Genomic DNA, 13,499 nt, shown 5'->3' with positions numbered 1-13,499 from the left:
GGGGGGAAGATGAGGTAGGACAAACACACCTAGTTCAGCACGAAATAGACACTGGGGACGCCCGACCCATTAAAATTCGGCCCCGTCGTATTCCCCTTGCCAGGAGGGAAGCAGCAGACACAGCTATTGTTGACATGTTGCGGGCTGATTTCATTGAGCCATCAGATAGCCCATGGTCCGCGCCGGTCGTCATGGTGCCTAAGAAAGGGGGTAAACTTAGGTTTTGTGTTGACTACAGGGGCCTAAATTCTGTCACCACTAAAGACTCTTATCCCCTACCGAGGATTGATGAGTCGCTAGACCACGTGAGAGGGTCCTCGTGGTTCTCCTCCCTTGATCTGCGCAGTGGCTACTGGCAGGTGCCCCTCTCGCCAGGGGCACGTGAAAAAACGGCCTTCTCCACAGATAGGGGCCATTGGCAGTTCAAGGTGCTGTGCTTCGGGCTCTGTAATGCTCCTGCCACCTTTGAGAGGCTCATGGACAGAGTGCTGGCGGGGGTTCCGAGAGACGAGTGTGTTGTGTACCTAGACGACATATTGGTGCACGGCACATCGTTTGAGGGGGCACTGGGGGCAATTAGGCGAGTGTTGGAGAGAATCTCGGGGGCGGGGCTAAAATTACATCCGGGAAAGTGCCATTTCATGCAAAGGGAGGTGGCGTTCCTGGGGCATCAGCTGGGTGGTGAGGGCATCAGCACGATGCCAGACAAAGTAGAGGCTGTGAGGGGGTGGCCAGTTCCAGGGGGAAAAAAAGAGGTTAAGAGCTTCCTGGGACTGGCATCCTACTATCGTAGGTTTGTGAAGGGGTTTGCGGGGGTAGCGGCTCCTTTGAACCAGCTACTCAAGGAGGACACTGTTTTTCAGTGGACCGAAGAGCACCAGCGGGCGTTTGAGGCCCTCAAACGGGCCCTGATGGAGGCCCCTGTCCTGGCCTCACCAGACCCGAACCGTCCGTTCATCCTGGACACCGACGCAAGCAATGAGGGGTTGGGGGCTGTGCTGGCTCAGCGGGGTCCTGATGGGGAACACGTAGTAGCTTATTACAGCAGGACTTTTGATAAGGCTGAAAAACGCTACTGCGTGACAAGGAGAGAGCTTTTGGCTGTCGTGGCAGCAGTACGCCATTTCAAGTACTACCTGGGGGGCCTGCCGTTTGTGGTCCGGACGGATCACTCCGCCCTAAAGTGGCTTCTCTCCTTCAAGGAGCCAGAGGGTCAGATTGCCCGCTGGCTGGAGGAGCTACAACCCTACGACTTCCAGGTGGAGCACAGAGCCGGCCTTCGCCACAGCAATGCGGACGCCTTGTCCCGCCGCCCGTGTGCTGAGGATGGCTGTGGGTACTGCGCCAAACGGGTGGAGCGAGAGAGAGAACTGTGCAGGGAGGAGGGAGTCACCGCCACGGTGAGTCAGCTGAGTGTGGCAGAGTGCCGGGAGCTTGAGGCTGTGGACGTTGGGGAGTGGAGGCGTCGCCAGGAGGAGGACGCAGAGCTGCGTCCTGTGCTGCGGTGGGTGGAAGAGAGAAGACGACCGCCGTGGGGGGAAGTAGCCCCTCTATCACCAGTCACCAAAGGACTGTGGGCTAAATTCACAGTCCTTAGAGTGGCTGAGGGAGTGCTCCAGAGGGGGTGGAAAAAGCCAGCGACTGGAGAAATTACGTGGCAGGTAGTGGTGCCCAAAAGGCTGCAGGGAAGCGTGTTACAGCAGCTTCATGGGGGAGTAGGCGCAGGGCATTTTGGGGTCTCCAAAACGTTAAAGCGCATGCGTAAAGGCTTCTATTGGGCAAGGCACAGGAGGGATGTGGAGGACTTTTGTAGGCAGTGCGACGAGTGTGCCGCTAAAAAAGGACCTCCAGGTCAGTCACACGCCCTCCTACAACAATTCCCAGTAGGGGAGCCCATGGAGAGACTGGGGGTAGACATAGTAGGGCCGTTTCCAACCACAGACAGCGGTAACAGGTGGATTCTAACCGCCATGGACTACTTCACCAAGTGGCCGGAGGCTTACGCTCTCCCAGACCAGGAGGCGGGGACAATAGCTGATGCGTTGGTGGGGGGAATAATCAGTCGGTTTGGGGTGCCACAGTCTATTCACAGCGACCAGGGAAGAAACTTCGAGTCACGGGTGTTCTCAGAGTTGTGTAGACGGTTAGGCGCAGAGAAGACGCGCACTACTCCGCTTCACCCGCAGAGCGATGGGCTGGTGGAAAGATTTAACAGAACATTAGCACAGCAGCTGGCCATCGTTACCTCAAAACACCAGAGAGATTGGGACACCCACTTACCGTTTATTCTTATGGCGTGTAGGTCGGCTGTTCAAGAATCGACTGCGTGCTCCCCAGCACTACTAATGTTAGGTCGTGAGTTGCGCACCCCAGCCGAACTGACGTTTGGCCACCCTCCTGATAATGACGACGGGGTTTTGCCTGGCCCGAACTATGTGTGTTGTCTGCAGAACCGGTTAGAAGCGGCTCACACCTTCGCAAGAGAGCAACTCGAAAACGCAGGGGTGCGCCAAAAGCGCCACTACGACTCGCGCGCTAGGGGGAGGCACTTTGGAGCGGGAGAATGTGTGTGGCTTCACAACCCCACGCGCAAGAAGGGGCGGTGCCCATAGCTGGACAGTGCATGGGTGGGGCCGTGTCTGGTGATAGAGAGAGTGGGGGAGGTGACGTACCGGGTGGAGGTTCCCCCACGGAGCAGGAAGGTGGTGGTCCACCGGGATCGATTGGCACCCTACAGAGGGAGGAAAACGGTAGGGAATGGGAGTGAGGGCTCTGATGTGAGCCCACGGGAACAGTCTAACGAAGAGACTCTAGCACAACCTGAGCCTGGGGAGGGGGCTGCTTCTTCGGAGGGCGCTGGAAATGACATTGGGGCGGAGGAGCGTTCTGGGGGGCCACCGCTGAGAGTCACGGGGAGGCCCAAGAGACTGATGCGACCTCCGGGTCGTTTTAAGGATTTTGTTGTGTAACCCTAGGGGCTAGGGTTTAGAAAGGGGGGGGCTATGTAACGACCCGGTATTGTGTTCTGTGTTTGTGGGTGTGTTATGGTTCTCATGGCTACTAGCAGGGGTTGAATATGTCAGGACAGATGGAAAGGTTGGGGGGGTATGATGGGTAATACCGCGGGATTTGGAAATGCATAAATAGGTATTACTGTCTCATTGTTCGCTCTCTTCTGTTCGTGCCTTGATCTGTTCCTATGAGAGTGACTCTTGACCCGACAGGGTAACATTGTGTACGTTCGGCATTTAGCGGCGTGGGTTGTGGCCGGAACAATAGCCCAGTTTATGAATAAACCTGTGTTCTGACCTGCACACCTAGAGTCCGTCTCTTTTCCCTTTATGACCCAGCCGGGTCATTACAATACTTTAAGTCATATATTATCAATGATACTATTTAGGTCTATATAGCCATTTGCAAAGTCATCAACAGCTATTGTTTCAATTGTAATTAAAGCCAGTATAAGGGCACAAGACGAGACCCAAATGCAGACACAGGAGGCAGATGGTAGAGCTCCGATATTTATTACAACAAAATTGGTAGGCAAAATGCAGGTTGGGTACAGGCGAGAGTTCAGCACAAGCAGGGGTTCAGTAGTCAGGTCAGAGTCCAAACGGTACAAGACGATAGGCAGGCTCAAGGTCAGGGGCAGGCGGGCTCAGAGTCAGGACAGGCAAGGGTCAAAACCAGGATGGCGAGAAAAGAGAGACTAGGAAAAGCAGGAGCTGAGACACAAAAACGCTTGTTGACTTGACAAACAAGATGAACTGGCACAGGGAGACAGGAAACACAGGGATAAATACCCCGGGGATAATAAGCGACACCTGGAGGGGATGGAGACAAGCACAAGGACAGGTGAAACAGATCGGGGCGTGACAGACCCACCCCCCCTTCTAGGGGCGCCACCTGGCGTATACCTGATTGACCGGGGTGTTGGCGGTGGAAGTCGGCGATGAGGGCTGGATCTAGGATGTCTCTAGTGGGAACCCAGCACCTCTCCTCCGGGCCGTAACCCTCCCAGTCAACCAGGTACTGGAATATTGACTTTGATCTCAGGCCCTTCTTATGATCACATGTTCCTCTATGAACAAGTCTTTTATAAATTGAAAAATAATTTTTACAGCTTATTAGCGTACACCTAATATGTTCCTCCTGTTGATGATGTTCATTATACGTATATGAAGGTTGAACCAAAAGATTACATGTAACAAAAATGAAATACAAAATTATCCTGTGAAATTGAATGACTTATGCTGATATTCCATTAAGTTTTTAATTGATAACAATAGCATGATATATTTAATAAGTCTTATACTATTTTTTAACAGTTTCACTAATTCATTTTAATTAACTTATGACACCCCTTACTGCTGTCATTGGTTGCACTGTGTGTCTACATAACCTGGTTCAAGTATTCATGACATTACACCGAAGAAGGCACAGTGATGCCGAAACGTTGGTAAATAGCCATTAAATTGATTACACATGGAGTGTGCGACTTTCTTTATTTTGAAAGTTTGTACTGAGATATACCAATTTTATGGTCGGTCCAAACCAAAAATGGCTGTTCTGCTCCTTCCAGCCAGTGCCTCCACTCTTCCAGCGTCATCTTGATAGCCAGAAGTTCTTAGTTACCAACGTCGTAGTTCCTTTCTGCAGGATTGAGATTATGGGACAGGAAGGCACAGGGATGGAGCTTTTAGTCCTGGACAGATTGCAAGGACAGAATGGCCCCCACTCCAACATCCGAAGCATCAACCTCTACCATAGATTGACGAGGATTGGTGCTGTGGTGAACCGATGCTTCAGGTCCACAAAGACTCTGTCAACAGCTGGAGACCACGTGAATGGTACTTTGGGATAGGTGAGTACAGAGAGAGGGGCCGCCAGGGTGCTGTAGCCCCGAATGAAATGGCGGTAGACGTTAGCATACCCCAGAAAGGAGGTTGTAGAGTGGTAGGAACTCACACTTCTCGGCTTTCACAAAGAACTGGTTCTCCACGAGGCGCTGAAGGACTTGTCTGACATGGAGAACGTGTTCTTGGGCAGACCGGGAAAAAAACAGGATGTCAAGGTAGACGAACACAAAACGATTTAGCATGTCCCGGAGCTCATCGTTTACCAGAGCCTGGAAGACAGCAGGGGCGTTGGTGAGTCCAAACTGCATGACCTGGTACTCATAATGTCTGCTAGCTGTGTTAAATGCTGTCTTCCACTCATCTCCTTCGCGTGTCCGAACCAGGTGGTAGGCATTCCGAAGGTCCATTCTTGAAAAAAAATGGTGGCCCCCTGGAGAGGTTCGAAAGCCGAGGAGAGGAGTGTTAGGGGGTAACTATTCTTGATCGTTATATCATTAAGACCCCGGTAGTTAATGCACGGATGCAGGGTCTTGTCCTTCTCCACAAAGAAAAACCCTGCACCGGCAGGAGATGCAGACGGACAGATGCCTCCAGTAGCCAGATAATCCTCAATGTACTCCTCCATGGCCTTGGTCTCCGGTCCAGATAGAGAATATAACCGACCACGTGGTGGTGTGGTGCTGGGGAGGAGATCAATGGCACAATCATAAGGACTGTGCGGAGGAAGAGAAGTAGCATGTGCCTTACTGAATATCTCCAGGAGGTCATGGTACTCAGTGGGAACGGCAGAGACATCCGAGGCTTTGCTTACGCCCTGAGGAGGACGTCTCGCGGACGGCTGTGCTACTGTAAGGCAATGGGAATGACAAGATGGGCTCCAACCAAGGATGGAGCTTGTGGTCCTGTCAATAACAGGGTTGTGTTTTTGGAGCCACGAAAATCCCAGAACAGGAACATGGGATGAATCATTGAGGTGGAACTTCTTGGTCTCACGGGTTTCAGGAAACCCGTATCTGAACGGGCACTGTGCTATGGGTGACTCTTCCAATTGAGTGGCCGTCCAGTGCCCTTGCATCCATGGGGACAGAGAGAGGTTGAGTAGGAATACTTAAACTTCTTATGGCTGCAGCCCGACGCCGGTACACTTATGACAACAGCCAGCTCAAAGTGCAGGGCGCGAAATTCAAAATATATTTTTTAAATATTTAACTTTCACACATTAACAAGTCCAAGACACCAGATGAAAGGTGCACATCTTGTGAATCAAGCCAACATGTCCGATTTTTTTAAATGTTTTACAGGGAAGACAAAATATGTAAATCTATTAGCTAACCACGTTAGCAAAAGACACCAATATTCTTACTCCATCAGTAGCTATCACAAATTCGGCCAAATAAAGATAAAAATAGCCACTAACCAAGAAACAACCTCATCAGATGACAGTCTGATAACATATTTATTGTATAGCATATGTTTTTGCATAAAATTTGCATATTTCAGGTAAAAATCATAGTTTACATTTCAGCTACAATCAGACATTACACTGAAAGCAGCCATAATATTTACAGACATCAAATTCAAATACCTAATTACTCTTCATAAAACATTTCTGAAAGACAGGCATCTTGTGATTCTAGACAATATTTCCGATTTATTAAATGTTTTACAGAGCAAACAAAATGTAGCGTGATATTAGCATAGCCACAATAGCCAGAAACACTTGGGCGCCCACGACCAGTCAACATGCACGACAGATATTAGAAATAGCATCATAAAATGTTTCTTACTTTTGGTGATCTTCCGTCAGAATGTTGGATAAGGTGTCCTTTGTCCAGAACAGTCGTTGTTTTGATCTGGAACGGCAAATATCCCTCTTCATTTAGCATGGGCACTTGCCAAGTGGGACGGATCACTCCAAAGTCAACAAAGTTAGAGAACGGAACACGGCAAACTCCCGAAAAAAATTCAATAATCTGATTAAACTATATTGAAAAAACATACGTTACGATGATATGGTGACATGTATCAAATAAAATCTAAGGCGGAGATGTTCGTCGTTCATAACGACAGCTAAACACAAGCCATATCCATGTCCTCTTTTGCGCGCTCCAGAAACAGGATATGGACGGTCACGTCAAACAAAGACCTTTTATTCCACCTCAGACCAAGATAGACACGAAATTGAAAGTGTTTGTAGACTCTTACGTATCACGCCCATGTATAGGCATGCAGTTGAACAGAGCATCGATTTCTGACATTTCACTTCCTGGTCAGGAAAAGTGCTGCATAAGGAGTTCTGTTTCACTCAGAGAAATAATTCAAACGGTTTTAGAAACTAGAGAGTGTTTTCTATCCAATTGTAATAATAATATGCATATTGTACGAGCAAGAATTGAGTACGGCGCCGTTTGAAATGGGCACATTTTATCTGGCTACTCAATACGCCCCCTGCAGCCATAACAGGTTAATTCAGAAACCATGGTAGCATCCATGAATCTTTCATCAGCCCCAGAGTCAATGAGCACCCGGAGAGACTTAGACTGGTCTCCCCACAGCAGAATCACAAAAAAAGGTGTAAGGGTGATAGGAATTAGAGGACTCCCAGTCTGGCTCACTTGTACGCACTAGAGAAAAGGGCTTAACAGGGCATGTGGCTATATAATGTCCCACACCTCCACAGTACAGACAACAGTTAGAACTCAGCCCAACCGATAATCTAGCTCTTCCCAGTTGCATGGGCTCAGGAGTATCCAACTCACCCGTCATCGATGATTCTCGACGAACCTTGGGTATTTTCGGCTCACCTCGGAAATACACACTTCGGGGATTTCCAGATTCCTTAGGGCGTGCTCCAGCATCAACAGATGAACGAGTGTTCCCGAGACCCAACCTCCTCTCACACCAGCATTCTCTTAGGCACCCATCAATCCTAATCGAAAGGGAGATGAGGGAATCGAGGTCCAGTGGGATTTCCCGAGCTGTGAGCTCGTCCTTCATCCCCTTTTACTGTCCGTGGAGGAAGGTGTCGAACAGAGCCTCCGGATTCCAGGAATGTTCACCAATGTGTGAAAATCTACCGCGTAGTACCGCGTATTAAAAAAATTCTGTAGCATTGAAGGACCCCAAGAACACAATGGCCTCCATCATTCTTAATTGGAAGAAGTTTAGAATCACCAATGCTCTTCCTAGAGCTGACCGCCTGGCCAAACTGAGCAATCGGGGGAGAAGGGCTTTGGTCAGGGAGGTGACCAAGAACCCGATGGAACATCTCTAGAGAGACCTTAAAATACAGTGCCTTCAGGAAGTATTCAGACCACTTTACTTTTTCCATATTTTGTTACGTTACAGCCTCATTGATTTAAATTGTTTTTCCTCCCCTCAATCTACACACAATACCCCATAATGACAAAGCAAAAACAGTATTATTTTTTAAAACATTTTTGCAAATATTATATTTACATAAGTATTCAGACCCTTTACTCAGTACTTTGTTGAAGGACGTTTGGCAGCGAGTATAGCATCAAGTCTTCTTGGGTATGACGCTACAAGCTTAGCACACCTGTATTTGCGGAGTTTCTCCCATTCTTCTCTGCAGATCCTCTCAAGCTCTGTCAGGTTGGATGGGGAGCGTTGCTGCACACCTATTTTTAGGTCTCTCCAGAGATGTTCGATCAGGTTCAAGTCTGGCTCTGGCTGGGCCACTCAAGGACATTCAGAGACTTGTCCCGAAGCCACTCCTGCGTTGTCCTGGCTGTGTGCTTAGGGTTGTTGTCCTGTTGGATGGTGAACCTTCGCACCAGTCTGAGGTTCTGAACGCCCTGGAGCAGGCTTACATCAAGGATCGCTCTGTACTTTGCTGCGTTTATCTTTGCCTCGATCCTGAGTAGTCTCCCAGTCCCTGCCGCTGAAAAACATCCCCACAGCATGATGCTGCCACCACCATGCTTCACTGTAGGGATGGTGCCAGGTTTCCACCAGACATTACATTTGGCATTCAGTCCAAGGAGTTCAATCTTGGTTTCATCAGACCAGAGACTCTTGTTTCTCATGGTCTGAGAGTCCTCAGGTACCTTTTGGCAAACTCCAAGCAGGCTGTCATGTACCTTTTACTGAGGGGTGGTTTCTGTCTGTCCACTAAACCATAAAGGCCTGATTGGTGGAGCGCTGCAGAGATGGTTGTTCTTCTGGAAGGTTCTCCCATCTCCACAGAGGAACTCTAGAGCTCTGTCAGAAAGACCATCGGGTTCTTGGTCACCTCCCTGACCAAGGCCCTTCTCCCCCAATTACTCATTTTGGCCAGGAAGGCCAGCTCTAGAAAGAGTATTGGTAGTTTCAAACTTATTCCATTTAAGAATTACGGAGGGCACTGCGTTCTTGGGGACCTTCAATGCTGCAGAAATGTTTTGGTACCCTTACCCAGATCTGTTTCTCGACAGAATCTAAGGACAATTCCTTTAACCTCATGGCTTGGTTTTTGCTCAGACATGCACTGTCAAATGTGGGACCTTATATAGACGGTGTGCGCCTTTCCAAATCATGTCCAATCAATTGCATTTACCACAGGAGGAGTCCACACAAGTTGTAGAAACATCTCAAGGAACATCAATGGAAACAAGATGCACCTGAATTAAATTCCGAGTCACATTGCAAACGGTCTGAATACTTATGTAAATAAGTTATTTCTGTTTTTTATTTGTAATACATTTAAAACAAATTCTAAACCTGTTTTCACTTTGTCATTATCTGGTATTGTGTGTAGATTGCTGAGGATTTGTATTCATTTAATCCATTTTAGAATCAGGCTGTCACTTAACAAATTGTGGGAAAAGTCAAGGGGTCTTACTTGTTTCCGAAGTCACTGTAGCTGTGCAGTGACGCTCCCCCATCCAACCTGACAGAGCTTAAAAAGAATGGGAGAAACTCCCCAAATACAGGTGTGCCAAGCTTGTAGCGTCATAGCCAAGAAGACTCGAGGCTGTAATCATTGCCAAAGGTGCTTCAACAAAGTACTGAGTAAAGGGTCTGAATGCTTGTGATATTTCAGTTTTTGATTTGTAATAAATTTGCAAAAACTTCTAAAAACCTGTTTTTGCTTTGTCATTATGAGGTATTGTGTGTATTTTGATGAGGGGAAAAAACAATTGAATCAATTTTAGAGTAAGGCTGTAAATTTACAAAATGTGAAAAAAGTCAAGGGGTCAGAATACTTTCCGAATGCACACATTATTATAAATTTCAATATGATTACTATGGAGAGAGCACAATGGATCATCATTTGAGATCAAAGGATACTGGCAGGTTCCATTGTCTCAGAAATCCCAAACCTAGGGCAAGAGCACACAGCTCAGGCTGTGGTGCTATAGTATAATTTAGTTATGGATACATTTTTGGTCAGGGATATCTAAAATACAGTATCAGACATCCATATTAGAGGTCGACCGATTAATCGTAATGGCCTATTAATTAGGGCCGATTTCAAGTTTTCATAACAATCGGAAATCGGTAATTTTGGATGCCTATTTTATTTGTAATTAAAAAATAAAATTAAAAAATACTATTTAACTAGGCAAGTCAGTTAAGAACACATTCTTATTTTCAATGACGGCCTCGGAACGGTGGGTTAACTGCCTTGTTCAGGGGCAGAACGACAGATTTTTACCTTGTCAGCTCAGGGATTCAATCTTGCAACCTTATGGTTAACTAGCCCAACGCTCTAACCACCTCCCTCACGAGGAGCCCGACTGTTACGCGAATGCAGGAAGAAGCCAAGGTAAGTTGCTAGCTAACATTAATCTTCTTATAAAAAACAATCAATCAATCATAATCACTATTTATAACTACACATGGTTGATGATATTACTAGTTTATCTAGCGTGTCCTGCGTTGCATATAATCGATGCAGTGCGCATTCGCGAAAAAGGACTGTCGTTGCTCCAATGTGTACCTAACCATAAACATCAATGCCTTTCGTAAAATCAATACAAAAGAAGTATGTATTTTTAAACGTGCATATTTAGCTAAAAGAAATCCAGGTTAGCAGGCAATATTAACCAGGTGAAATTGTGTCACTTCTCTTGCGTTCATTGAAAGAAATGCCGATTTCTGGTCCCAGTCCTCCCCTGGCTTTGACCTTGCAATCATCTACTCTATGGTCATTGATTCAATTATCAACATTTTCAGGAGCAAGGATGAACATAGCAACAATAACAAAAAACAGAATAATTCAACACCTATTCAAATATGCTGCAAAGCCCAGACATTTGGATTCACATTATTCTCCTCTGTAATTAACCATCGATATCACACAATGAACGACGACTTTGTGCTATATCTGCATGTGGCCCCAGCGGTAACACTCAGGAAATTAAGTTGGCCTGGAAAAGAGATAGAATTACAGTATCTGCCTTATCTACTGTATGTCTGTATTCAAGACGGGACCCAGTGAAATACCAATTGAATTCTCACATTGTCCTGTGCATTAATGCGATACTGATTGCTCTCGCAGCGCATACAGAATGCAATGCCATGTTTCCGCAGTCTATGCATTTCAATGGACTTTTCGGGGCACCAGCTTGAGCATGATGAAGACTGCATTGGTTTCTGTGGATATTGCTCCATATTAAAGGATGGCACAACTGCAGCCCACGGTCTCACATTAATAGGAGCTGCCAGCAAAGCCTCTCACGAACTCACCTGAACTCTGGGTTTTGAATTCATGGCTAAATCTCAAACCGAACACTTGGCCCCTAAGCCCTGTATCTAGTTGCCAGTTGCTTATGTGTTCAATATTGATCACTCAAGTCTGTTTTAAGCAAAATAAGAATTGAGATGATGTGCACTCGACGTCCCAACTGCCATTTGTCAATATTCCAAAATTCAAAATTAATTTGCAAACATTGCCTCCCAAGACCTGTCTTGTAGCATGACTCGCTATGAAACACCGGCACTCAGGCAGACACTAACGTACAGAACGAGTAAAAAGTTTGGACACACCCACTCATTCCAGGATTTTTCTTACTATTTTCTACATTGTACAATAACAGTGAAGACATCAAAACTATGAAATAACAAAAATGGAATCATGTAGTAAAACAAATCAAAATATGTTTTTGATTTGATATTCTTCCATGTAGCCACCCTTTGCCTCGATGACAGCTTTGCACACTCTTGGCATTCTCTCAACCAGCTTCATGAGATAGTCACCTTGATGTTTGACTGGTACTGTATACTCCGATAGACAGTGAGAAAGTTGTAAAAACAAAAAGACATCTCTACTCCTGCACACAATTTGCGCAAGCATATTGGTCGCCAGTGATTTAATCAGCTGATTTAGCTTGCTGTTGTCACGAATCCCGTTTCCTGAGTCTGGTTGTTGCCTGTGTTCTGTTCTGGAGTGTTTTTCCAGTGTCCTGGAACGCACCCTGTCTGGTTGCCGGGCGTTTTAGCTAGTTGGGAGATCTCAGATTAACCGCACCTGTATCCCATCAGCTATCTGTGCACCTGGTCCTGATCATCATCTCTCCTCTTCATAAGCCCGGACCTGACATCCATTCCCTGCCGGATCGTTAGCCTTAAACAGTAGGTTGTGCCAGCGTATCAGCCTCCAGCTTGATAGAAATTGTTTTGTTGTTTTTGTACGTCTTGCTTGCCTGAAACTTACCCCCGTTTGTTCTGTCTTCAGTTATTCACCCGGATCACTTACCCCATTCCTGCCTGGTCGTCGGAGGCTTCCGCTACTCCCTTGGACCCACCTATTCACTCCCATCAACTCACCACCGCTGCCCGTTACGCTACCTGGATATTTCTACCCCTTCATATTCACTTGTAAATAAATACTCACCTTCTTCCTACTCTCCTTGTCCTGGTCTGCTTCTGGGTTTGATTTTGAAAGAACGTGACAGCTGTACTTCAGCATGTTTCCAAAGCACCAATCGCTACATTGTTACGTTGGGTCAGCTAAATGCACAGCGCAGCAGCAGACTCGATACTGTACTGACTCAGGGAAGAGCAGGCTGTTTGCTGTTTCATTAAAACTTGTTCCTTGTGATAAAATAATGTTACTACATTAGTTAACTAACTAGATTGTCACACCCTGATCTGTTTCACCTCTCTTTGTGATTGTCTCCACCCCCCTACAGGTGTCGCCCATCTTCCTCAGTATCCCCAGTGTATTTATACCTGTGTTCTCTGTTTGTCTGCTTGTCTTGTCAGGTCTTACCAGCATGTTTTCCTATCTCCCTGCTTTCTCAAATTCGGTTTCCTATTTTCCCCGGTTCTGACCATTCTGCCTGCCCTGACCCTGAGCCTGCCGTTCTGTACCTGTCTGATTATGACCCATTTACATCCTCTGCCTGTCCTGAGCCCGAGCCTGCCTGCTGTTCTGTACCTTATTGACACTGCCCTGGATTACGGACATCTGCCTGCCTGCTTTTGACCTGTCTTTTGCCTGCCCCCTGTTTGGGTCAATACACATCTGTGACTCTAGCTGTCTGCATTTGGGTCTTATCCTGAGCTCTGATATAGATAGCTAGCTTGGCACACCAATAAGTAGATTAGGAGAAACCCATGACCTTATTTTTCAATGGAAAATGCAGATACACGTAATCTCCCTTCCTCTAAAGTCTTTGCTTTCATCATGAT

The 13,499-nt window shown here is 46.8% G+C and overlaps 1 protein-coding gene across 1 annotated transcript; it reads left to right on the top strand.

The window, feature by feature from the left end:
- Positions 1 to 406: 406 nt before the first annotated feature.
- LOC129867824 (uncharacterized) lies at positions 407 to 3,364 on the top strand. The gene has a single exon (XM_055941317.1). The coding sequence runs from the start codon at positions 477 to 479 to the stop codon at positions 2,610 to 2,612; it is 2,136 nt and encodes a 711-aa protein (XP_055797292.1). The 5' UTR covers positions 407 to 476; the 3' UTR covers positions 2,613 to 3,364.
- Positions 3,365 to 13,499: the final 10,135 nt, after the last annotated feature.

The sequence above is a fragment of the Salvelinus fontinalis genome, chromosome 13 (genome assembly GCF_029448725.1).
Source record: "Salvelinus fontinalis isolate EN_2023a chromosome 13, ASM2944872v1, whole genome shotgun sequence".
In the NCBI taxonomy this organism is placed as follows: domain Eukaryota; kingdom Metazoa; phylum Chordata; class Actinopteri; order Salmoniformes; family Salmonidae; genus Salvelinus; species Salvelinus fontinalis.
This window is presented reverse-complemented; position numbering and strand designations above follow the sequence as displayed.

Excerpts from the sequence above, each read along its gene's own strand:
- LOC129867824 (XM_055941317.1), top strand. The coding sequence starts at position 477 with ATGGACAGAGTGCTGGCGGGGGTTCCGAGAGACGAGTGTGTTGTGTAC.